This window comes from Hypanus sabinus, chromosome 7 (assembly GCF_030144855.1).
Source record: "Hypanus sabinus isolate sHypSab1 chromosome 7, sHypSab1.hap1, whole genome shotgun sequence".
NCBI lineage: Eukaryota > Metazoa > Chordata > Chondrichthyes > Myliobatiformes > Dasyatidae > Hypanus > Hypanus sabinus.
This window is the reverse complement of record NC_082712.1, coordinates 50,253,255-50,277,241: the sequence shown is the minus strand read 5'-3', so window position 1 is coordinate 50,277,241 and position 23,987 is coordinate 50,253,255. Positions and strand designations below refer to the sequence as shown.

Sequence of the window (23,987 nt, the reverse complement as noted above, 5' to 3'; positions counted from 1 at the left end):
ATTCTATATTCTACCCATCCTTCCCCACCTTCTCTAATACTTCAAACCAACTTGTTTTCTCTTTCTCACTTCTGGTGAAAGGCCTTGGGACCTAAAAATTAACTGTTTCCCTTTCCACAGATGCTACCTGACCAGCTGAGTGTTTCTAGCATTTTCTATTCTGAGAAGATAAAATTAACCCGGTGAAGATACCTAAAATGGCGCATGGTTTGGTCAGGTTAGGTGTGCAGAGAATATTGCCATATGGGACCAATTAAAACTCATGGTTATTTTAATAGGGAAATAAACTATTTCCATATTTAGGGAAGAGTTCAATGTGGAATTGTTTGCCAGAGAAAGTGATTGAAGTAGAAGCCTGCTTTCAAAAGGAAACTAGAGGAGTAGTTGAGGAAATTCTTACCAGAAGTTGAGGTGAGACAGATGGAACTTGTTGTGAGTGTAAACACCAAAAGGAACATGTGGCTTGATGCTTTGTTGAACGTTCTGTTTAAGAACTGTGATTATGATGAGCATAGTTTAGTATTTTAGCATTATGCATTTGAAGTTTGATGACCAATAATTTCCACAAATCCTGGGTGATTTGTGTGGAGCTACTTAGATTTTCTTCATAACTATGAGGAAATGGTGGACTCCATAAAGGCACAGGTTCCAGCCTTCTGCACAACTAGCCATTATTGTCAAATCCACAGCAATGTGGTACTGGAATCTTTGCAGAGTCCAGCAATCATTTGCATACTTCTTGTGGTTTCCCGTCATCATTTTGAGTTGCCCACTTAATCCAGAGCAGATTAGAGTGCACTCATTTCTATGTACAGAGGGAGGGTGGTATATCCAATTAATTCATTTGTTGTAATAGATTGAGATAATTCAGATAATTGATCATTTTGGGCTTTATGTGCTTTAGTTTTTCAAATAGCTTCTTTTAATACTATACTAATGTTGAGCATTGGAAGCATTCACAAATGGTTAAGTTATTTGATAGCTTTGACAGGTGCTTGAGCTTCATAGTATGTCTTCATCAGCTGTCAGAGCGCTTGCATACAATCTGAAAGCCCTAACTCACTAAACAGACGAGAATTTGTTTCCCTGAGGAAGTTCTTAGCTGGGGATCAATTGATGAGAACAGGTTGGACAGGGATATGAGTACATGTGATGAGCCAGTGAATGCAAGACGTACAGTGACTCAGGTATACAACATAAAAACAGACCCTTTGGCCCAACTTCTCCATTTTGACTGAGATGCCCACTTAACTTAGTCCTATTTTCCCACTTTCGATCCATAACCTTCTGAACCTTACCTATCCATGTACCTGTCTAAATATCTTTTAAATGTTATTGTTGTACTTCTCAATCACTTCCTCTAGCAGCTCATTCCATATACGTATACCCTTCTCTATGAAGAAGATGCCCCTGAGGTTTTGTCAGGACATTTGGATATGGCCCAATGCTGAGAGAGAAAGGCACTGAAGCAGGTCAACTGAGAACTGCAGAATTTTAAGGGAAAGGAAAACAACAAATGCTAGGCCAACAGGGCCATTAACTAAAACTCTCAGTCTGTAAGTAAAATGCCAACACTGTGGCTGAAAGCAATATCTGAATACTAAAGTGCGATTTCCAGTCCTGATGCACAGCTCACCGGTGGGGGCATGTAGATCCTGCAGCAGAGTCTGTGGTTGTGACAGGTTTCTATTAAATCTTTTCATCCCCTCCTTAAACCTATGCTTTAATTTTTGATATCCTCATTCTGGAAAGAAGACTGAATGCATTTATCCTATTCATACTCTGATTCTATACATCTCTGTAAGTTCCTTGGCCACCGATGCAAGAGTTTGTCCTAACCTGGCCAACCTCTCCCTATAACCCAGTTCTTTTAGCCTTTACTGCACTCATTCCAACTTAGTAGTTACCAAAACTGAATGCAGTACTCCATCTTGAATTAAATTCATGGGAATGAAAGGGTTACCATATGAGGAACATCTGGCAGCTCTTGGGCTGTATTCCCTGGAGCTCAGGAGAATGAGGAGGGGATCTCCTTGAAACATTCCAATTGTTAAAAGGCCTGAATGGATTATATATGGCAAAGTTATTTCACACGGTAGGGGAGTCTAGGACAAGAGAGCATGACTTCACGATTGAAGGACGTCCATTTAGGGCAGAAATGTGGAGAAATTTCTTTAGTCAGAGGGTAGTAAGTCTGTGGAATTTGTTGCCGCTAGCAGCTGCGGAGGCCAAGTCATTGGGTGCATTTAAGGCAGAGATAGATAAGTTCTTGATTAGCCAGGGCATCAAAGAGTATGGGGAGTGGGGATCACTGGAAGAATTGGATCAGTCCATGATTGAATGGCAGAGCAGATTTGATGGGCTGAATGGCTCACTTCTGTTCCTATACTTTATAGTCATATGGACACAGTGAGAAACCATATTCGTGCTGAAAGCCTGCAAAAAATACTGGAAGTGTACACAATGACAGTCAGTAACAGTGGAAAGCAGAGACAAGTTTGAATGTGGTATCTCAGAATTTACCTACCTACATCTGAAAAGTCTTCTTGCCTGTGTTTCTCTGAAATTGGACCGGTTGTCATATACCAGCTGCTCTCTCTTAATCAGATTTAATGCCAGTTGCCAGTTCACTTTTCTGTAAAAATCTACTTTGTTAAGTGTCCCCATTTGCTACTGTAACAAAGGAGTTAGAGTCAGTCATATGGTGAAAGAAACTAGTTTTTTGACCCACCAGGTGGATGTCACCCATCAAGTAGCAATCCATGTTAATCCTACTTTCTTGGTCTATGGCTTACTGTGCCTTGGCAATTCAGATTCATTCCAATAAGTTTTAAACATGCAAGTCTGTCTACACTAACCTCATTAGATTGCGTGTCTCTGATCCCACCATTTAGTGGGTAAAAAAGAACACTTCCTCAGCCCTCCACTAATCTTCCTGCCTTTTATCTGAAATCTATGCCATGAGGTTCTAGACACTTTTTGAATCATGCAGCTCTTTCGAACACCATGTCAGTTTTGACCTTTCAAGTATCTAGCATTGAAACTAGACACTAGAATACTACAGCACATTACAGGCCCTTCAGCCCTCGATGTTGTGCCAACCCATATAATCCTTAAAAAAAGTACTAAACCCACACTACCCCGTAACCCTCTATTTTTCTTTCATCCATGTGCCTGTCCAAGAGGCTCTTAAATATCCTTAGTGTTTTAGCCTCCACCATCCCTGGCAAGTCATTCCAGGCACCCACAACCCTCTGTGTAAAAAAACTTACCCCTGATGTCTCCCCTAAACTTCCCTCCCTTAACTTTGTACATATGCCCTCTTGTGTTTGCTATTCATGCCCTGGGAAACAGGTACTGACTATCCACCCTATCGATGCCTCTCATAATCTTGTAGACCTCTATCAAGTCCCCTCTCATTCTTCTATGCTCCAAAGAGAAAAGTCCCAGCTCTGCTAACCTTGCTTCATATGACTTGTTTTCCAAACCAGGCAACATCCTGGTAAATTTCCTCTGCACCTTCTCCATAGTGTTACGTATTCAGGCAACAATAAATATATGAGTTCGGCAAGGGTTTCTTATAACAAACAACACGTTTATTAAACACAGAAAACAAACCCCCCAAAAGTAAACAAACACTACCGTAACCGGAAACAGCTGCTGAGCGGCTGTTCAAACAGTTCGTAAAGTGATATTCCAAAACAGTTCTTTAAAGTGATATTCCAAAACAGTTCTTAAAGTGATATTGCCAAAAGTTCGATATGCTCACAGTCCATTTAAAAGGAGAGACTTTACAGGACGATTTAAGTTCTCTTTCACGTCGCTTGCTTCGATCCCCGACGTCGAAATTCCCACGAAGAATTTACGAAACAGAACGGCTTAAAGGCACTGACCTTTCCTTCTCCACTACCTTCAATCCTTTCTAGGTAAACCTAGGGATTAGCACGAAGATAGTCAACGAAATCCTTCCAAATAAGGATCAAACAAAGGTCGCCCCCGTTTCACCGTAGAAAGCGATTCTCCTCGATCTTTACTTCCAACCTTGAATCTTCACTCTCCTCTAATTCCCTCGAACTAACAATCATAAAGAACCTGTTGGCATTAACCTTTTAAACTTTAGGCATTAAATAAAAACTTCATCCTTTAACTAAACTGCGTCATCACTTCAAACACGCAGTGGCATGAAGTCAACTTGGCAAATCCAGCCACGAACTGCCCCTCCTCACAGGGTGGTGTCTACCTTTTATAACCTGTAAAAAAAAAACATCACATGATCTCTACTGGCGGGAAAATGACGTCATTCGACCATCACAAGACCATCACCTCAAGTCCAGTACAGCTTCAACCCCAGTCACATGACAAGGGCACCACTGTCATGTGTCACGAGTATGTAACAATAGCTTCCACATCCTTCCTATAATGAGGTGACCAGAACTGAACACAATACTTGTTAAGTGTGTTCTCACCAGAGATTTGTAGAGTTGCAACGTGACCTCTCTACTCTTGAACTCAATCTCCCTATTAATGAAGCATAGCATCCCATAGGCCTTCTTAACTATCCTATCAACCTGTGCAGCCATCTTGAGGGATGTATGGATTTGAACCCCAAGGTCCCTCTGTTCATTCACACTCTTAAGTAACTGACCATTAACCCTGTACTCAGCCTTCTGGTTTGTCCTTCCAAAATTCATCACCTCATACACATCTGGATTGAATTCCATCTGCCACTTTCTGCCCAACTCTGCATCCTGTTCCTGTCTATATCCTCTTGTAACCTTCGACAACCTACAGCTCCATTTGCAACTCCTCCAATCTTCGTGTCATCCGCAAACTTACTCACCCATCCGTCTGCATCTTCATCCAGGTCATTTATAAAAATCACAAAGAGCAGAGGTCTCAGGACAGATCCTTGCGGCACTCCACTAGTTACCAACCTCCAGGCAGAATACTTCTCTTCCACTACTACCCTCTGTTTTCTTCCATGTAAGCCAATTTTTTATCCAAACAGCCAAGGTTCCACTGATCCAATGCCTCATGACTTTTTGAATGAGTCTCTCGAGGGGACCTTGTCAAATGCCTTGCTAAAATCAATGTAGACCACATCAACTGCCCTACCCTCATTAATTTCTACTGTTACCTCTTCAAAAAACTCAATTAGGGTCGTGAGGCACGACCTTCCCTTCACAAAGCCATGTTGAATATCCTTGAGCTGTCTGTACTTCTCCAAATGCTCGTGGATCCTATCCTTAAGAATCCATTCCAATAGTTTGCAGACCACTGACGTAAGACTCACTGGACTATAGTTCCCAGGATTCTCCCTGTTACCTTTTTTAAACAAAAGAACTATGTTTGCCACTCTCCAATCCTCCGGCACCTCCCCTGCAGCCAAAGAGGATTCAAAGATCATAGGTACTGCTCCAGCGATCTCTTCTCTCACTTCCCACAGCAACCTGGGGCATATCACGTCCGGCCCTGGGGACTTATCAATCTTGATGTTTTTAAGAAGATCCAACACTTCTTCTTCCTTAATCTCTACATTGTCCAGCACACAGGCCTGTTCTATTTCAACCTCATCCTGATCAAGGTCCTTTTCACTTGTGAATACTGAAGCAAAGTACTCACTTAGGACCTCCCCAACCTCCTCGGCCTCCAGGCACATGTTGCCTTCTTTATCCTTTAGCGGCCCCACCTTTTGCCAATTCTACTTAGCAACACTTGGTCTATAACCTACTGTACCTTTGCAAATCATGTTTGTACAGATGCTTCATAAACGCTGTGTGAATACTTGCCTCCATCACTGTCTTAAGAAGTGTTTTGCAAATTGTACCCACCCTTAGAATGAAAATATTCTTTCTCTGATCCCTTCTAATTTTTATTGTTTACTGTAAACTTGCGCCCTCTTTATTTGGATGCCTTTGTCACAGAGAAAGTTTCTTTCTGGGCTCTCATCATGTTGAAAACTTCCATCAGGGAACCTGTCAGCATCCTGCAGAAGAGTTTCACCAGGATATTGCCTGGGATGGAGTGTTCCAGAAGGGTGGACAGTCTGGTTTTTTGTTTTCCTTGGTGGGGAGAAAAGGAGGTGTACAGGATTATGAGGGATGCAGATAGGGCGAGTTATATGATTTTTTTCCTCTCTGTAGCTGAGATATCTAAAACCAGAAGGTGAATGAGTAGAAGACTGAGATTGAATCTGACAAATTTTCTTTTTACCCGGAGGGTAGAAAGAATTTGGAATTAAGAGAGTGCAAGATGGAGAGATTCTGACAGTAATTAATTATCTTGATGAGCACTTTATTGGCCAAGTTAAGGAAGCCAAGTGCTGGAAAAAGGAGTTAGAGCAGATAGCTCGTTCATGAACGTGGGAGGCCAAGAGGTCTGTTTCTGTACCATGTGGCTCCATGACTCAAAATCTACTAACAGCTTTATTGATCAAGGTAAATTATGTTGTGGAATTGTGTGTCCAACATTGTCTTTGATATTTCAGTAATATGTTTAGGGAACAACAACTCCTCAGATCAGCATCACTCCTGCACTCTCAGGGCAGCCGTGAAGGGAAGGGTGAGCCAGGATGTTATTCAGATTTATAGGATAGTTACATTGTTTACTATATGCAAAGCTATCGATTATGGATTAAAACATTTCAGATAAGCTTAATACTGACTAAAATAAATCAGATGAAATTACTGTTGTTGGTACTTATATGTAAATAGTCAATGGAAGACATTTGGGAAATCCTGCATTGTGTTCATGCCAACTATTTTACTTAAGCCATCAACTGGACAAATCCAGCCATGCTATTTCAGTGCGTTCTAAGTGCATTATCTTCCAGCCTTTCTGCATCAAAAAAAAATTTAAGTATCTCAGCTATTCAGCTTCTATGTTTCTAATGTGCATGAAATTGAATTTTGTTTGGTTATTTTTTCTTTCCCTGTAAAGTGTGAGGACTCAGGGTGTTCTTCCATTTCAACTAAGCCTCTTATTATCTTCATGGTTATTTCTATCATTTGTGTGACTGAGCACCACCTGGATCGTCTGGATCACTCGTAAATAGTGGCCCAGATTTTGCTGAGTTTTGCCATTTCCCCTTGAAACTGCTGGCAAATCTGGGATTTCTCCTCTGGCTGTGTGGATGTTTCAAACAATTTCATGGCTGCTCTCCATACTGGGAGTGTGTACAGATGCTGAGGAAGATATACCAGCATACAAGCTATGGGATCTGCTCTCAGACCCTGTGCCAAGTTCAGTACACAGTGACGAGTGTGACCAAACAGCAAAATGTGAGCCATCCTCTAAGAGTACTTTGGCATTCAACAGTCACAGTGTAAAGTAATTTGCCACTCAGTACACTTAACTGTGTTTCAGGAATTTACTCCATGCTTGAGGTTTACATATTTGACAGTGTATGGCAATATATTTGTTAACCTTTACTCAGTAAAATAAAGTAAAACCCAAAAGGTTCTTGTCCTTTCATTTCCCTTTTCTAATGAGAGCACAGAAGTTTCTTTTGTTTCAGAATTGCCACTGATTTATTTAAAATCCTTATTACTGGCATTGCCATTTTATATGTGAGGTAATCACATTTACATCACAATCACTAAACTTTCATTTCATACACACAAACATCACTTCAAGTCTATTGTGTCACATCTCTTAAATCAAAGCAAAACTTCCTACACCATTCCCTCAGATACCAAGAACTCTTCATCCTGATGCGTCATTCCCATCCATTGATGCTGCCTGAATGCTGAGCTCCTCCCACAATTTGTGTTTCTTGCTCAAGATTTCCAGCACAACAGAATCTCTGGTGATTACACATAACGGAGCAAGATTCCTTGCAACTCTAACGTACGTCTCTGACCTGAAATGTTAACAGTTCCTTTCCTCACACGAATGCCTCCTGATCTGCTGAGCTTATGCAATGTTTTATTTGTTGCAACCTTGCTATTATTTTAGATAGATTTTAAATTTTAGTGTCTGCATCTGTGCCATCTTCACATCTGCTGACACTGGTCTTTGTTCAGCTCGCGGTTGAAGCCCTCGCCTTTGTTATTTCCAGATGACGAATGTATCTTGACTAATATATCCTCTCCTCTTCTGCATTTCTCAGTCTGCTTTCAACTAATGATGTTTTCTAAAACTTTTCTTTTTATGCCTTATGTCATACCAAGTCCCTTACAGCATTCACTCTAGCATTGTTGACCTTTATTGGCTCCCAATGAGATTTACAGGAAGATGCTTTCCGCTTGACATTGCTGCCTGCCACATCACCAACAGTGCCTCTAGCTCAGCTTCAGGGTATCAGCCAGGGACCACACTCATTGATGTTTCCCTCCCTTAGCCCTGGTACATCTCCTGGTGGCAGAGCAGTGACAGGTTCGTCTCCCTTCAGCTTTCAGTGGGTCCCCACTTTCTGTCCTTCCTCCTCAGCTGCAGCCAGCAGTGGCCCTTTTCTGCCTCTTTTGCCAATTCTCCGGTGGCCCTGCTGAGCCTCTCTCCAGTCACTGCCATATTATGGAGTAAACTTGTTGTTGATGTGCCGACGAAGCCCCAGCACCCTACCTCCTCAGAGTAGCTGATAGTCCTCTAGCCAGCTTCCTTACACTCAGCTGCAGGTCTCAATACTTCAGCCTCTTCCACTCATGAGCGGCCTCCACCCCTCCTCCATGGGATGGTTAACTCAATAAGGACTGTCTTGGCGGCCGTGGACCACAGTGCTCTCTCTAGGCGGAGAGATGTGGTAGCGATTTCCATGGGGAACTGTAGCTGTCCGCCAAGATCTACCCTCATGTTCCACTCCTTGCCTGTGGAGAGGAATCCTGAGGGAGTTGTTGGGCTGATGCATTTGGCACTCTTACCAGCCTTAACAAATGGGATGAGTTGTTACCCTGCTGGGGAAAGTGCTTCTCGCATCCCATCTGCATGTCTCTGGGATTTCTGCTAACTTCCTTAGGGCCTCGTTGTGTTGCTATCAGCTATGCCCTTGGGGCGGTGCAGCCTTGCATCCTGCTGGGATGTGTTGGAGGTTGGCATTGGCAGTATCATACACAGCTATCCTCACAGCTGAACTACTGATGAAGATTATGGGAGCAGTGCAATGTGTCACAGGTTGCCCTGATGAGGGAGTTAACTCTGGCTTGTGGGACCTCCCACAGGTCAGACTAGCTGAATGACTTGTTGGTGGTGCCCCCCCATGTTGTCCATCTTCCCTGGCAGCTCTGTGCTACCGAGTAGCACTTCCGCTCTGTCCCTGTCACCTCCTCCACTACCATGCCTTTTCTCTCTTTCTTCGAGGCCTTGGACCAGAAACATGCAGTCTGCTGATGGTCTGGTCTACTTCGGCTTGAGCTCTTCATTTATGGTCAGTGCGGATTGAGGCATTGGCACTCCTTCCTCAGCTCGACAGTGATTAGAATATTGCTATTACAATCCCAGCATCCGGATTCATTTCCGCTACTTTCTCCTAAGAGTTTGTACATTCTCTCCATGATCAGGTGGGTTTCCTCGGGTATTTCAGTTTGATCCCACATTCTGGATGTATAGGTTAGTAGGTTAATTGGTCTGATGTAATTGGGTCAGGAGGGCCTGTTACCATGCTATATCTCCAAATAAAAATAAATTATTTTCCATGGTAAGTTATTTTGCTTTAACAATGTGAGTGTTTCAATTTCAAGATTTAGATTTTTATCTTCCTTGTTTTCTCTTAGCGCTGCTCTTAGCTACCTATCGTGTAACTAACTGCTTAAATACATGGTTAACTGTGTCCTTCCTGACCCCATGAGTCTTCAAACAAGCCAGAATATTCTTGCTACATGACATTACCTGCTGTAATCAGCATGTAGAATAGGCACAATATTCTATTAATTCAGTATGTCGTTTTGTATTTATATCGAGATAACAAATATTGGAATCACGGATATTTCTCTCTCATGCCTTTATCAGTTAAATCCATGACTCTTATTAACTGCCTGTGGATTGCTTTTACTCAGTGAGGCTGTGAGTTATTTTTTCCCACAGAAGTTATAAATGTTGATCAGCTAGTAAATCCGTGGATGAACCTTTTGGCTCTTTTCCAAATACCCAGTTTCATCTGGAGTTTAGAAGAGTGAGAAAGTACTTATTTGAAAGACTTGTGATCCAAGGGATCTTGATAAGTCTGATATCAAAGAATCCAACATAATGGATAAAAACAATTAGGTCAGGCAGCATCTGTGGAGGGAAATGGACAGTTGACATTTTGACTTGAGACCTTACATCTGGACTGAAAGACAAGAGAAGTAATAGGAAGTCACAGTGCAAGAGCTGGTAAGCAATGGAGCAATAGGTGGATCCCAGCGAGGATTCCAGTTCTTACGTAGAGTGAGACCATCTTTTTTGAAATTATTTCAATGGCTTGCTTCACCAGGCAGTCCCAAAAGCCATTGGCGAGGCACAGTAGTTTTGTGCCATCAAAGTTGATCCTATAGTCATTGCATATGCAGTGTTCTGCTACCACCAATTTCTCCAGGTAAACCAGTCAGATTCCCTTAGTCTCTATCTATGCCTCCAGTAATACTGTATATCAGATCTCCTTTCAGCCTCTTCTGCTCCAAGTTTGTCCAGCCTCTTCTTATAGCATGTGCCCACCAATCCAGCAGCATCCTGTTAAAGCTCTTTGACATCCTCTCCAAAGCCTCCACATCCTTCCTGTGAAGTGGTGACCAGAAGTGAATGCAATATTCCACATGTAGCCTAACTGGAGTGGGTTTAAAGCTACAATGTAGCTTCCTAACTCTTGAACTCAGTTCCTCAATTTAACACCCTATTCATCTGTTTAGTTACTTCTAGGGATCTATGGACTTGAAGTCAGCGTTAGATAGGTCCTTGTTATGCAGAGGTTTTGGGGCCAAACAGGAGTGTGGAATTCAAGTTATAATCAGAAACACCGTGATCTTCTTATGTGCTTATGAGATTGAGTGGCCTATTCCTGCTTGTGATTTTTATGTTTATAGTCACACTTCTCAGTTTGATTTTGATCACTTTGTTTCTGTTAACTACCTTCTTTATCAGGTTCAATAAATCTCCTCACCCATCCAGTTTCTGGATGGAAAATATGAGTGTTGTCTCTTGTGAAAAATAGGAATTCAAAAGTTTAGACTCCTCCACTCTCTCACTCACCCCCAGGTTCAAGGACAGCTTCTATCCCATTGTAATGAGACAGTTGAATACTTCCTTTGTATGATAAGACGGACTGTGACCTCAACATCTACCTCATCATAGCCATGCACCTTAGTGTCAATAATTGACAATTACATGTGACAATAATTTATCTTTGCCCTCCTGGAGCAGCGGTACAATATGTTCCCATCATTTTCTACTTAACCCATTAAAGAAATGTGTGGCGAGATGGAAGTATGTCTCTACCAAAGGAGGTGTAAGGAGTATTTTCCCTCCGCTAGCCCGTAGGTCACCATTGGGCAAGGTCACTGCTTAGCCCCTTGATCAAGGCCGCGTGAAGCCATGGGAGCAGGTGGTGGATGAGCAACTGGTACATATCACGTCTTTGTTAGAGCAGGGAGACGGTCTCTGAAGAGTATTGATAATGGCTGGGGTCACCCGTCTTCCCAGAAGAAGGCAATGGCAAACCACTTCTGTAGGAAAATTTGCCAAGAACAATCATGGCCATGAGACCATGATCGGCTGCATCATACAACATAGCACATGATGATGATGATTAAAGAAATGCACTGAAAATTTGATTTGAGCAAATGCCACCAATTCCGTTTTCCCACAACTTGTTTCAATAGCCCACCATTAACATTTTAGTCAGGAATTAGCATCAGTCTATGTTGAATTAGTCCACACGAGTCCAGATGCAAAATGCTGGTGATTCTGGATATTTGAAATCAAAACTGGAAATGCTAAAAACAGTTGACAGGTTGGGGAAGGAAGTAGTTCACATCTCAGGTCAGTGACCTTTCATCTGATTTGTTACTCTCAACAATTAATATGTGATTGTCCAGATCTTCACCTTCCTCAGAAATAAATGAGGTTAATTTTAAGGCAAATTGCTACACACTGGAGTTGACCTTAGATGTTTATTGCTGTCAGTTACAGGTGAATTTTTAAGGTATTATTGATTAATTGTAGTGAGCTTATAAAAAAAACTAATGGGGTGTTTTTATTCTTCAACTAATTAGATCATCTACAACAATGACCACATTGAGGTGGACGGCAGAGCTACGCAGAAGTTGATCACCAACTTAAACCCGGACACATCGTATTCCTTTGTGTTGACCAACCGGGGGAATAGCGCAGGGGGATTGCAGCAAGTAGTTTCAGCACACACAGCACCAGACCTGCTCCGCACCAAGCCTGTCCTGATTGAGAAAACCAATTCTGATGGAATGCTGACTGTTGAGTTGACAGCCGTGCCCACACCACCAGCCCCAGTGAAGTAAGAAATAGTCACTTAATAATTTATATTGTAAATTTGTGCTTAAATCTCATTGGGAGGCTATTATTCTTTTGGCATTTTTGCATTGTATTGAGTTTGACAGTTTCAAAAATCAATGGACCATTGGTCAATCAGTGGATTGTACTGAAGCTGGCTCAGAATCTGGAATCATTGGCTGTGGACACATCCATATGAATATACCAGAACTGGATGGAAAGGTCTGATTTCACTGTTCCCTTGCATCCTTCAATTAAATCATTGAGGTCAGGATGACATCTAGCTTCAGGTGGTGTGCCACAGTCCCTGAAAATAGCTGATAGCCATTGGCAAGAAGCAAAGCCAGAGTCTGAGATTTGTTGCCAATCAAACCTGTATTAAATTACTTGTATTTTGAAATGCACAGACCAATTTAAAAAGTTTGCCTAATTAGCAAAAAGCATACTAAATGGCAAATTAAACCAAAATAATGAAGATGTGTTCCTGCAAAGAAATGATGAGCAAACCCAGAAAGGTTACCCTCTGCCTTAAGACTTCATGGCAAGTAGCACTGTTCACAGAAGTCTGAGACGGAGCACTGCTTGACAGACAAAGAAAAGGTAATTTTCAAGTTGTGAGGCTGTGACAGTGAGGTGCTGTAGGGACTCGATCTTTTGGCCCCAGCTGTTCATGATCAGTGTCACTGAGCTGGATGTAGGGACCATATGTAATGCAAGGAAGTTTCCTGTTGACACAAAGCTAAGAGGCGATATTCGATGTGTGGAAGGTACAGTGGGGCTTCAGGGAGATATGGATAGACTAATTTAACGGATAACACAGGCAACTAGAGTATCATGTGAAAAAAGCAGGGTCAGCCACTTTATTCAAAAAATAAGCAGGCTACTTTTTAAAGGATGACTAATTGAAAGGTGTTGGAATTTGCTAAGAATTTGACGTCTCTCTGAATTCTGTGTTGAAAGCTAACAAGCATTTGGAAAGTCAAATTGTATGTTGACCTTCATTTTGAAAAGTCTTGATTGCAAAATTAGAGACATCTAACAGAAGATATATGGAGCCCTCACAAATAGCACGAGGAATATTGTGTTCATTCTGGTTTCCATGCCAAAGTAAGGATTTACCAGTGATGGAGAAAATGCAATGAATGCTTCCCTAGAATGAGGGCAGGGAATTAGATTATTGGATTGTCCCAGTTGGTAAGTTTAAGCAAACGGGGTGTGTACTCTATTCAGCTTTGAAAAATAAAATGTTATTGACCATCTGCTTATCACTCTCAACCAATTCTCCATTGCGATACAGCAATACTGCACCAGTCAACCATCTCCCTCAGAGGCCCTGATTCAGGTGCACAAATGCTTTGATAGATCTCCAATCCAATGCCACAACTTCCTGTCCCGGTGCTCCAATGCATCTTATTCTTTGAGCTCTAGCCATCTCTATTAGCGGACCGAGCCAAGATTGCCTTTGTCATCTCTCTCTTGACTGTGCAAGCTCTGACCTAGGCCATCACTAACTGGGACAATAAAAGCACTGTTTGTGGTCAAAGGGAAGCTAGCACCCTGCCACTGCACAGACCATACGTCTGTGTGATCAACCTTCTCCCAGACCTAACCCTTCCTCGAGGCCATCTGTTCTCCCTCTCCCTTCCTGAGACCCAAGCCGCAAATGGCTACATCACTAAAGTGCTGCAGCATGGCTTCGTTCTATCATGCCAGTCTCCAGCCAGTGCAGGATTCTTCTTTGTCAAAAAGAGAGATGGAGGTCTTCATCCCTGCATTGCCTACCATTGACTCAAAAAATTCACCATTCAGAACCAGTACCCTCACTGCTTGATGGATAGCATATTCGAAACACCCAGTGGGCCCAGATCTTCAACAATCTGAATCTACAGAGTGTGTACAACCTGATCAGCTTCTGCCAGAGGGATAAGTGGAAGACAGCATTCATTATACCCACTGGCCACTACAAATACTGATGATGCCTTTTGGACTTCCCAACAATCCTGCTATTTTTCAGCCGACATAAACAAGATCCTCCATGATCTGCTACACAGGTATGTGTTCATCTATGTCAACGACATCCTCATCTGCCCTAAGGCTACATCTGTCACCTCCATTCAGTCCTTCAGTGTTTCCTTGAAAGCCAACTGTACTGCGAATTAGAAAAATGCCAGTTCCACATCCGAGTCATTTCCTTCCTGTGATACATCCTTCCACCTCAGTACATAACCAGAGAAAGAGCGTGCTGCTATTGAATGGCTCCAACTGCACACCCTCAAACAGCTACAGCACCACTTGGGCTTCTCCAACTTTGATTACCATTTCATCAGAAACTGCAACCAATTAGCTGCTCCTCTCAGCTCTCTAATGAAGTCAGCTGCTGTGATAACCTGGTCTGCTTCTGCAGACCATGCTTTCAAGAAGCAGAAGAGATCACTGAATCCATTCTCCACCATCTGAACCCCACTGGAAATTCTCTGATAGAGGTGGATGCTAGGGCCATTCTCTCCCAGCAAGGACTGGATGGGAAGACATACCCTTGTACCATCTTGGTCAAGTTCAAATCTACCCAGCACCATTATGGAGTAGTAGACATGGAGTTATTCACCACTAAATGGACCTTGGAGGGTTGGAGATATTGGCTGATGGGAAACCTCTTGCCCTTCCTGATCTGGACTTCCCAGATGAACCTCTTAACTGTACAACAAACCCACCAACTCAACGCACGTCAGGTTTGCTGGGCCCTCTTCTTTGAACAATTCAATTTCATCATCTCCTCCTGACCTGGTTCCAAGAACACTAAGGTGGATGCCCTGTCACAACAAATCGATCCTCAGCCCATCATTCCATCATTCTATCTTGTTCGATCATCACCCTGATTGTCTGGCACCTTGAGGTTCTGATCTGCCAGGCCCCATGGCACAAGCTTGCTCCAGCCAACATACCTGACAACTGCATTTCTGTGCTGGCAGCCATGTGCACTGAGGCACTCCAGTGGGCCTACTCCTCACCCCTCTCCAGCTATCTAGGTGCATGATGGACTCGGGATTTTCTGCAACTGCTGGTTCTGGTGGTCAGCATGATCTCAGATGTACATCAGCTCATTGCTGCCTGCCCACAATGTGTCCAGTCCATACCTGGTTGACTGAGAAGGGTACCGCCTGGACGAGGGAACTTGGGTGCATCTGGGACTAGTCATAGGTTGGTATGGGGTGGGGGTTGTCCTGTCGATCTGCACATGCAGGTTCCTCCCAGTCTTAACCCAGCAAATAGGAGTCACCTGCCACTTGTTTCTAACTCATCACCTGCAGCCTATTCAAACCCAGCTCTCAATCACAGTCCATGTTCGCTCATTGAGTCAGCCAACCTCAACCAGTTGTTCCGAGCCTTCAGTTACTTTGTTGTGCTTAGTATCTGTTCTGTCTTGTTTTGTGGCTCCCTCGTGACTTGTTAGTTTGCAGTTTATTATTGCAGCTGTCACTCACCGCTAAATCATCTTCACTGCTCTGCTTTTGGATGAGGCCTCCTCTACAATTGCTGACAGGGAAAGATACATTGAAGATGCGTTTACCCTGGCTAGTGAATCTAGAACCAGAGCTCATGGTCCCCATAAAGACTGAGATGAGAAAAAATTTCATCACTAAACCTGTGGGATTTCCTACCCAATTGGGTTTTGTGAAGTCTCAGTTGTTCAGTATATTGATGGCAAAGATTGATAATTTTCAGTTATTCTAGAGTTCAAAGGATAAGGAGTTAACAGAGGAAAATGGCACTAAGACAGTGGATCAGTCTTGATCTGATTGTATATTAAAGAGTTGCAGAGGCTGATGGCACTCTGTTTCTATGCATCACATAAAACAATAAGCACTCTGGAACTTATCCCATCCTTTGAATGTAGATTTATTTAGAATTATTTAAATTGTTTGACTGTCTGATTGCTTCTTTGGTAATATAAGTTCCAAATTAAATCCTTCAAATATTAACATCTCAATTTTCAAAGCAAGTTAAATTAATACAATTAACAGTCAAATCAACTTAAGGATTTCTGTTGATGCACTGTTTGATCAGATTAGCTGTATTTTCAATTGACCTGATCATAAACTTGAAATATCTGAATATTTTTAACATTATTCAAGCCTTGTCTGATTTTATATATAAAAGTAAAAACAAAAGATTGATCTTTATTAAATAATCTGCTATTGTATTTCCAGGCTATTAAGTTTACTTGCTGTGGCACAATATTTTATGTAACTTTTTTTTTAAATTGCAAATTATTCTTGAAGTATTGTTGGTACATCAAGCCTTCTCTGGTCATGTACCGCAGCTCACATTATTGTAGCAAATTATCTGCCATTTCCTTGAGAAATGTTTTAGTACCAATGTGTAGTTTTCAAATTGGTGATGAATTTAGTATTTCAAATGCATTAACCAGTGATATAATTGGCTTTTTGTTCCTACTCTTCTGAGTTCTTCCCAGTCTCATTCCTTACAACCTACATATACCAAACGTCAGCCCATAAGCTTGAGGTAGCGCCTTATGTCCATCACCACTGGAACTTTGGTCAGTTGCTTAAATTTGAATTGCCTCCTCACAGTGCTTTCTGAGACTCCTATCTGCATCTGGAGCCATGGCTATTTATTGCTCTGTCTCTCTGAACATGCTTTCTCAATGTTTCTGATTTATACATTATTCAAAACCCTATTATTGAACCACTTCAGTCTTAAGTTTTCTACACCACTGTTCTTTTTAATGCTGTTACTTAATGTAATAAATTTTGGAATAATGGAGTAATATGCTCAGGCACAGTGGGTGGGGATGTTTCATAAATCTGTTTGGTTGGGGTTTTCTATATCAAGACTATCAAATTCAGCAAGGAGGTAGTGCAAGAAGAAACAAGGAAAGACATAAAGGACAGAAAAGGAAGAAACAAAGGCAGAAGACGAAAGTAATGAAGGTGTCAGTCAAGTAGGTAGATAGTGCAAAAAACTAACAGAGCTAATAATGTCAAAAAGACCACTCTAAAAGATTTTGTTCCTCTATATACAGAACTTTCTTAGGAAGGTAGGTGAATTATCAATACAAATAAGTATAAATGGTCATGTCATTGTCGCTATAAGAGAAACAATCACTTAATTCTCTAACTTGTCCAGACTTCAGCTAGAATATTGTATATTGGTCTGGTCACTATGCTAGAGGAAAGATGTGATAGTGGTGCAGAGTGCGTGCGGAGGAGATTCTGGGATGAGGAGAGATTGGAGAATTAAGTATGAAATTAGAGATGCACGCAAGAAGAATATCGATGTAACATCAGGGTTTCTAATCTGCTTAGAGATAGCTGAAACCAGATTGGCAGTAATATTGCAGAGTGGGAATTCCCGTAGTCCTAGAGATGATGTATTTTTCAGACTAAGTGGTTGAACCAACTAGAGGACAGGTATTCCAAACAGGGTATTGTGTGGCGAATCAGGAATCTCTGCCAATTTCATCTGTGCCTCTATTAGCAAGAGTGACCAAGCCTTGATAATATTCAGTAAGATGGAGAGTGAGGTTGAAGAATGAATTACTAGACTCCTGAATCTGATCAAAGGAAAGTGTAAGTGTATGAGACGTGAATTACAGGTAGTTCTGATAGATTAATAAATGGATTGATGATGGATTGATGCAGGTGATTTGATTAAAGGAATTTATTCATAGAGTTCAATAATTATTCATTCCAGTCTTGCACAAAACAAATCAAAGAAGGGAGCTCAACTGTGACTTACAAAGGAAATCAAGGATAATATGAGATCCAAAGAGGAAGCCCGTAAAAACACCAGCAAAAATAAAAAAATCAGGCCTCAGGATTGGGAGTGATTTAGAATTAAGCAAATGATAACAAAATGAATGTTTAAAGGGAGAAGATGGAGTATGAGAGAATAAGTTTCAGGGAACATAGAACCTGACTGTTAATGCTTTATAAAAATGTAAGAAAGGTAAAAGTTTTGGTAGATAAACCTATATTTAAAAATAAGAGGAATGAAGTGGGGTGCCGTGCGCAATCATAATCGATTGAAAACGGACGTGGGAGCACAGAGGAACATCAGGAAATCTCCAGGAAGACCTGCTTCATTGCTGCTGCTGCTGTGAGGTCCGGGACTCTGCTGGGAAGAACAGGCCCCCAGTCCTCGGGGTCGCGTTGCCGATGGCCGTTGGCGGGGCTGTCTTAATATGCTCGGCAGAGGATGGTGCTCGGAGAAGCTGTTCCGGAGGGGATGGTCGTCAGCTCGGAGGTTCAACGGACTCAGACCGCTGCGGTCAGGTCGCTTTCGGTGTGTGCTGCATCTACGAGGCTGGTTTCGACGGAGCTCTGATAGTGTGCTGCGTCTGCGAGGCTGAGTCAGGTGGTACCATGGAAGTCCATAGCGAGGGTATTCCCTTATGCCGCCGGCATGGGATGGCGAGTCTGTCAGGACCCTTGGGATTTGTGGAAACAGTGTGGTGATTTCTTTTGAACTTATAGTCCTTTGGTCTTGTTTGTCCAGTAGATTTGAAGTTCCCTTCCGGGGAACGCGCTAAGATGGTAGCGCGATATTAATACGCAGCAGCCTCTCCGGACTCTGGATTGGGGATTCCCAAATGTTATGTGGATTTTCTGGTGTAGTCTGTTTTGTCATATGCTTTTGTGATATCATTCTGGAGGAACGTTGCCTCATTTTTTTAACTGCATTGCATTTGTGGTTTCTAAATGACAATAAACTGAATCTGAATCTGAATTTCAGTCTGGAAGAAGGAAATGGTAGAACAGTTGAATAGTTCTTGTCATCACAAAGGAGGCAACAGCCAGACGGTTGCAGGGAGAGGGAGACACTGAAGGAAATCAGGATGATTAAAGGAAAAGTGCTCAAGAAATAAATAGAGATCAAGAGAAAGCTCCAGACACAGATGATCAACACCCAGGGTGCTGAACAGTGGCCTTGGAAATGGAGTGTGTACCGGTGATCATCTTCCAAAATCTTTGCAACTCTGGGGCTGCTCTTATAGATTGATGTGAGTTAAATACAGCCCCATGATTTTAAAAGGCAAGAAAAGAATAAGCAGTTATCATAGACAAGTCAGCTTACTAGTGTGGAAAAATTACAGCATCTATCAAGAAAGGTGCATTATCAGAATATTAAGAAAGCTTTAATGGGATCAAGCTAAGCTACATTTCTTCATTCCGAAGGCCTCAAGGGATATGGGAAGAAGATGAGAATACGGCACTGATGTAGATGATCGGACAGGGCCTTATTGACTAGGGCACCATATTAAGGCTCTAGACCCCTGCAGTTTTGAATGAGTATTAGCATTATTATTAGGAACTTTTTCACAGAAATATGGGAATTGCTGAATGACTGAAGTTTAGGGATCATGGTATTCATCATATAAATCCTAACAGTTGTATAATACAACTAACAGAATTGTACATATCAATAGTAACAAAATGCTATTTTTGACAGATTTAAAAATCTGAGGTAGCAACTTACTAACTAAAGGATGAGACTTTTACTGATGCATCATTCCATTTCTGCATTACTAAGATTGAACGTCACAATTAGCAATGCTCATGTGACAGTCACAAATGGCTGCAGAGAGATGATTTGTGAGAATGGCATATATCCAGCCCTTGTCTGAGCTTTGGTTCAATGTGCAGCATTGTGAAGTGGCTGCTGTTTAGTTTTGTTATTTCTGCTGAAATTAATGACATAGCTACCATTAATATTCTACATATTGTTGAGAGTTGAATCTCAGTACTTTTTTGCCATAAACCTCTGTACTCTTTAAAAACTAATAATTACAAGTGTTGTGGATTTGCTCTTTCTCTGGAAATTTCTGTGTCCACTCATGTTTTTGATAAAGTTCATGACATGGAAGTCAAGTCTACTGTCCTGTGTTTTGAATTGTTTGTAAGGAAAAGAGTTGAGTGAACTAATAAATCGCATAGCTACTGTGCTTGCAGCTTCATTTAACTTTACAAGGCAACAAGTGTCTTAAAGTTAAAAGAAGGTTAAATAAAGACATATTGAGAAATGGAAGATTTGTATAAAGTCCAATTGTATTAACTTGTAGCCCCATTTATGCTCCACATCTTGGCAAATATTCATTATTTCAATAAATTGGTAGTGTACTGGTATTTTATCTTGGCAATGATGATGATGATGATGGCATCTGTTAGTCTTATGAGGAAATGGATCTGCGCCTGGAAAGTCTTGCTTCAGTCCTCTCCACGGTGTGGGCCTGGGCAAGTTTGTATGGAAGACCGGCAGTTGCCCAAGCAGCAAGTCTCCCCTCTCCACGCCACCGATGTTGTCCAAGGGAAGGGCAAGGGCCAATACTGCTTGGCACCAGTGACTTCACAGGAGTTGCCAGAGCGAGGTTGAAGACAAGGTCGGACTGCCTTAGGGACTCCAGCTCCAGATTTGTCCTATGGGTTTACTCCCGAAGCCTTTCCCATAAGTAGGTATGGCCACAAGGCAGCGGAGGTCTGAGATGAGTTTTCACTCTCTTAGATGGACTGCCTTCCCAGGCTGATGAGCTCCATCTACCCAAAGCACTGGTTTTAAGGCATCAGGACCTGCTTTTGCCCCTTCTCCTGTCAATAGAAACGGTTCCGCCGGGCTTAGAGGCTAAGCCACATGAGAAGGCCAGGAGTTGGACTTGGTTGTCAGAGGCTATTTGAGGCACATGCTGTGAGGAGCATTTTTAGGTAGTGGGAGCTTGTCCCCACTGCCACTCCTCGGCCTGACAACCTTGGAACTATAAGAAAATATATCACTTATCATCAATGAACGGTTGGTACTGCAACTGTTTTTGCCCGAATAGTAAGAATTAATTTCCCTGAATCTTTCCAGTGAAGATTAATTCAAAGTTTGTTCCTTTGATTTACAAACATTTACAGAAGTTTGGCAGCTTTAAAAAATGAGATTCTTAATTTTAGGCTAATCTAATGGGAGATCTGAGGACTTGGATAAATGTCAAGTTGTTTTAGGATTTTATGTGTAGGGTTTTTACTTTCACCTTCTGAGTATTGAAGATCCTTTGGAAGGAAGATCCCCCAGTGGTTTCAGCGAATTCCTGTCAGGAGGAAAGACCGCTAGAGTTTGCTGCTGATAACAAAATCAGAATTTGGGGGTATTGAGGGGCAGGGGTGTTCTTTTTGTGCTGCTGCCTCAGAAACGTGTGACTGCAAGGTTGAAAGCTCACATCTGAAGGACTCAAATAGCATGATGAACAGAACAGCTATGCCTGCGAGGGGGACAGGTGTACATTGAGCAAGTGCATTCACTTAAGAACATAGTTTGCTGAACAGAATTGTATTTTTTCATTAACTGAAACAAATATTTCAATGCACTCATCAATTATCTTCTTTCTTAACAGAGGCTACTATATTATTGTTGTGCCTTTGAAGAAATCCCAAGGAAAGTTTATCAAACCCTGGGAAAGTCCAGATGAAATGGATTTGGAGGAGGTATGTGCATAGCTGCTGCAAAGTTAAATGGAATGACTCATAGAGGGAAAGGAGTAGAAGGGGCAGTTCAGCTAGTTGTGTATTGGTACCTTCTTTACCTAATAAAGTGGCCACTGAGTGTATGTTCATGGTCTTCTGCTGCTGTAGCCCATCTAATTAAAGGTTCACTGTGTTCTACTTTTAGAGATGCTTTTCTGCAAACCTCTTATAGTAACGCGTGGTTATTTGAGTTATTGTCACCTTCCGGTCAGGTTGAACCAGATTGTCCATTCTCCTCTGACCTCTCTCATTAACGAGGTGTTTTTGCTCACAGAATTGCCACTCACTGAATGTTTTTAGTTTTTCCACACCATTCTCTGTAAACTCCAGAGACTGTTGTGCCTGAAAATCCCAGAAGAGCAGTTATTCCTAAGATACTCGAACCACCCCATCTGGCACCAACAATTGTTCCACAGTCAAAGTCACTTAGATCACATTTCTTCTTCCTTCTGATTTTAGGTTTGGACAACAACTGAACCCCTTGACCACGTCCGCATGCTTTTATGTATTGAGTTGCTGCCACATGATTGGCTGATTAGATATTTACATTAATGAACAAGTGTACATGAAGTGTCCACGGAGTGTACCTTACATACTGAAATGGATTCCAACACTAGACTGGCATTTCTTTGTAAACCATTGTCCATTTATGCCCATTGGAAATTATGAATTCCTTTAGCTTTGTACAGTAATACCAGTTACTAACAGCGCATTGCAGATTTGCTGTATTATTTCAATATTATTTGCAATACAATAAACTTGAGAGGATGGGTCAGACAGTTTTAAACACACTGAACCTGTTGCAGATATCACATAATGTGCACAAAATGTTCTAGCTTAATTTATCCTTTCTTCCAAGAGATATGAGCAGAAAATTGTTTTTATTATTATGTGTTGCAATGTACTGTTGCAGGATAATAACGTTTCGCGAGATATGCCAGTGATATTAAACCTAATTCTGAATATTGTAAACTTGTTCTTTGTCTTGTGAGAGAACTCCAAAATACCAGCCTTTAGAATTTGAACATTACAGCACAAGAACAGGCCTTCAGCATGTGCTGCTGTGCCGAACACAATGTTGAATTAAACTAACTGCCTTCTGCCTGTACATGATCCACATCAATCCATTCGCAGCATGTTGTGTATCTATGTAACAGCCTCTTGTTGTATATGACTCCACCACTACCCACTGTCACACATACACACAATGCTGGAGGAACTCAGCAAGCCAGGCAGCAGCTATGGAAAAGAGTACTGTTGACATTTCGGGCCGAGACCTTTCATCAGGACTGGAAAAAATAGATGAGAGGTCAGAGTAAGAAGGTAGAGGGAGTGTAGGGTGGCAGGTGATAGGTGAAACTGGGAGAAGGAGAGGAATGAAGTAAAGAGCTGGGAAGTTGGTGAAAGATAAAAGGCAGGAGAAGGATAGGAGAGGGTAGAAGTCCATGGAGAAAAGGGAAGGGGGAAGAGCACCTGAGGGAGATGATGGGCAAGTAAGGAGAAAAGGTGAGAGAGGGAAACAGGAATAGGGAATGGTGGAGATTCTACTACCACGGTTAGCCCATTCCAAGCACCTGCCTCTCTCTGTGTAAAAGAAAAATTGTCCCACACATCATTAAACTCACCTTAAATGCACATTCTTTTTAATTTGACTCTTCAATCCTGGGATAAAGATTTTTGCACTCTTTGCTGAGCAACTTTGACCTGTATCATATCATTAATAACACTCACCATGTCACAAGAAGAGCCAACGAGTCGATTTGACCATCGTGTTTCTATCCACATATCTCCTCTTATAATAGAATGATTTTCATAGAAAATTTAAAAAGCTAAGAAATCACTTAATGTGAATTCTACTCATCAGTCCTTGCCATGGACTACTTATTCACTCAGCCTGAGATTACAAATGGGCTACATAATTCAGCAAGGATAGTTTAGCTGTAAAGGCATTCAATCAAATTATCAGAAAATGGATCCATCCTGAAAATCCATAGCCTGAAACATTATCAGGCAATTACTGGGAAGAAAAACTTC

At 41.8% G+C, this 23,987-nt stretch overlaps 1 protein-coding gene across 4 annotated transcripts in view; it reads left to right on the top strand.

Moving 5' to 3' along the window:
- LOC132396773 (receptor-type tyrosine-protein phosphatase delta) overlaps nt 1-23,987 on the top strand; it is a 635,525-nt gene that overhangs the window by 459,469 nt on the left and 152,069 nt on the right. For all 4 annotated transcript variants that reach the window (XM_059974654.1, XM_059974652.1, XM_059974656.1 and 1 more), the window contains exons 16-17: nt 12,180-12,436; nt 21,824-21,914. In XM_059974654.1, coding sequence (XP_059830637.1) covers nt 12,180-12,436; nt 21,824-21,914 — 348 coding nt within the window. The remainder of the gene's footprint in view (nt 1-12,179; nt 12,437-21,823; nt 21,915-23,987) is intronic.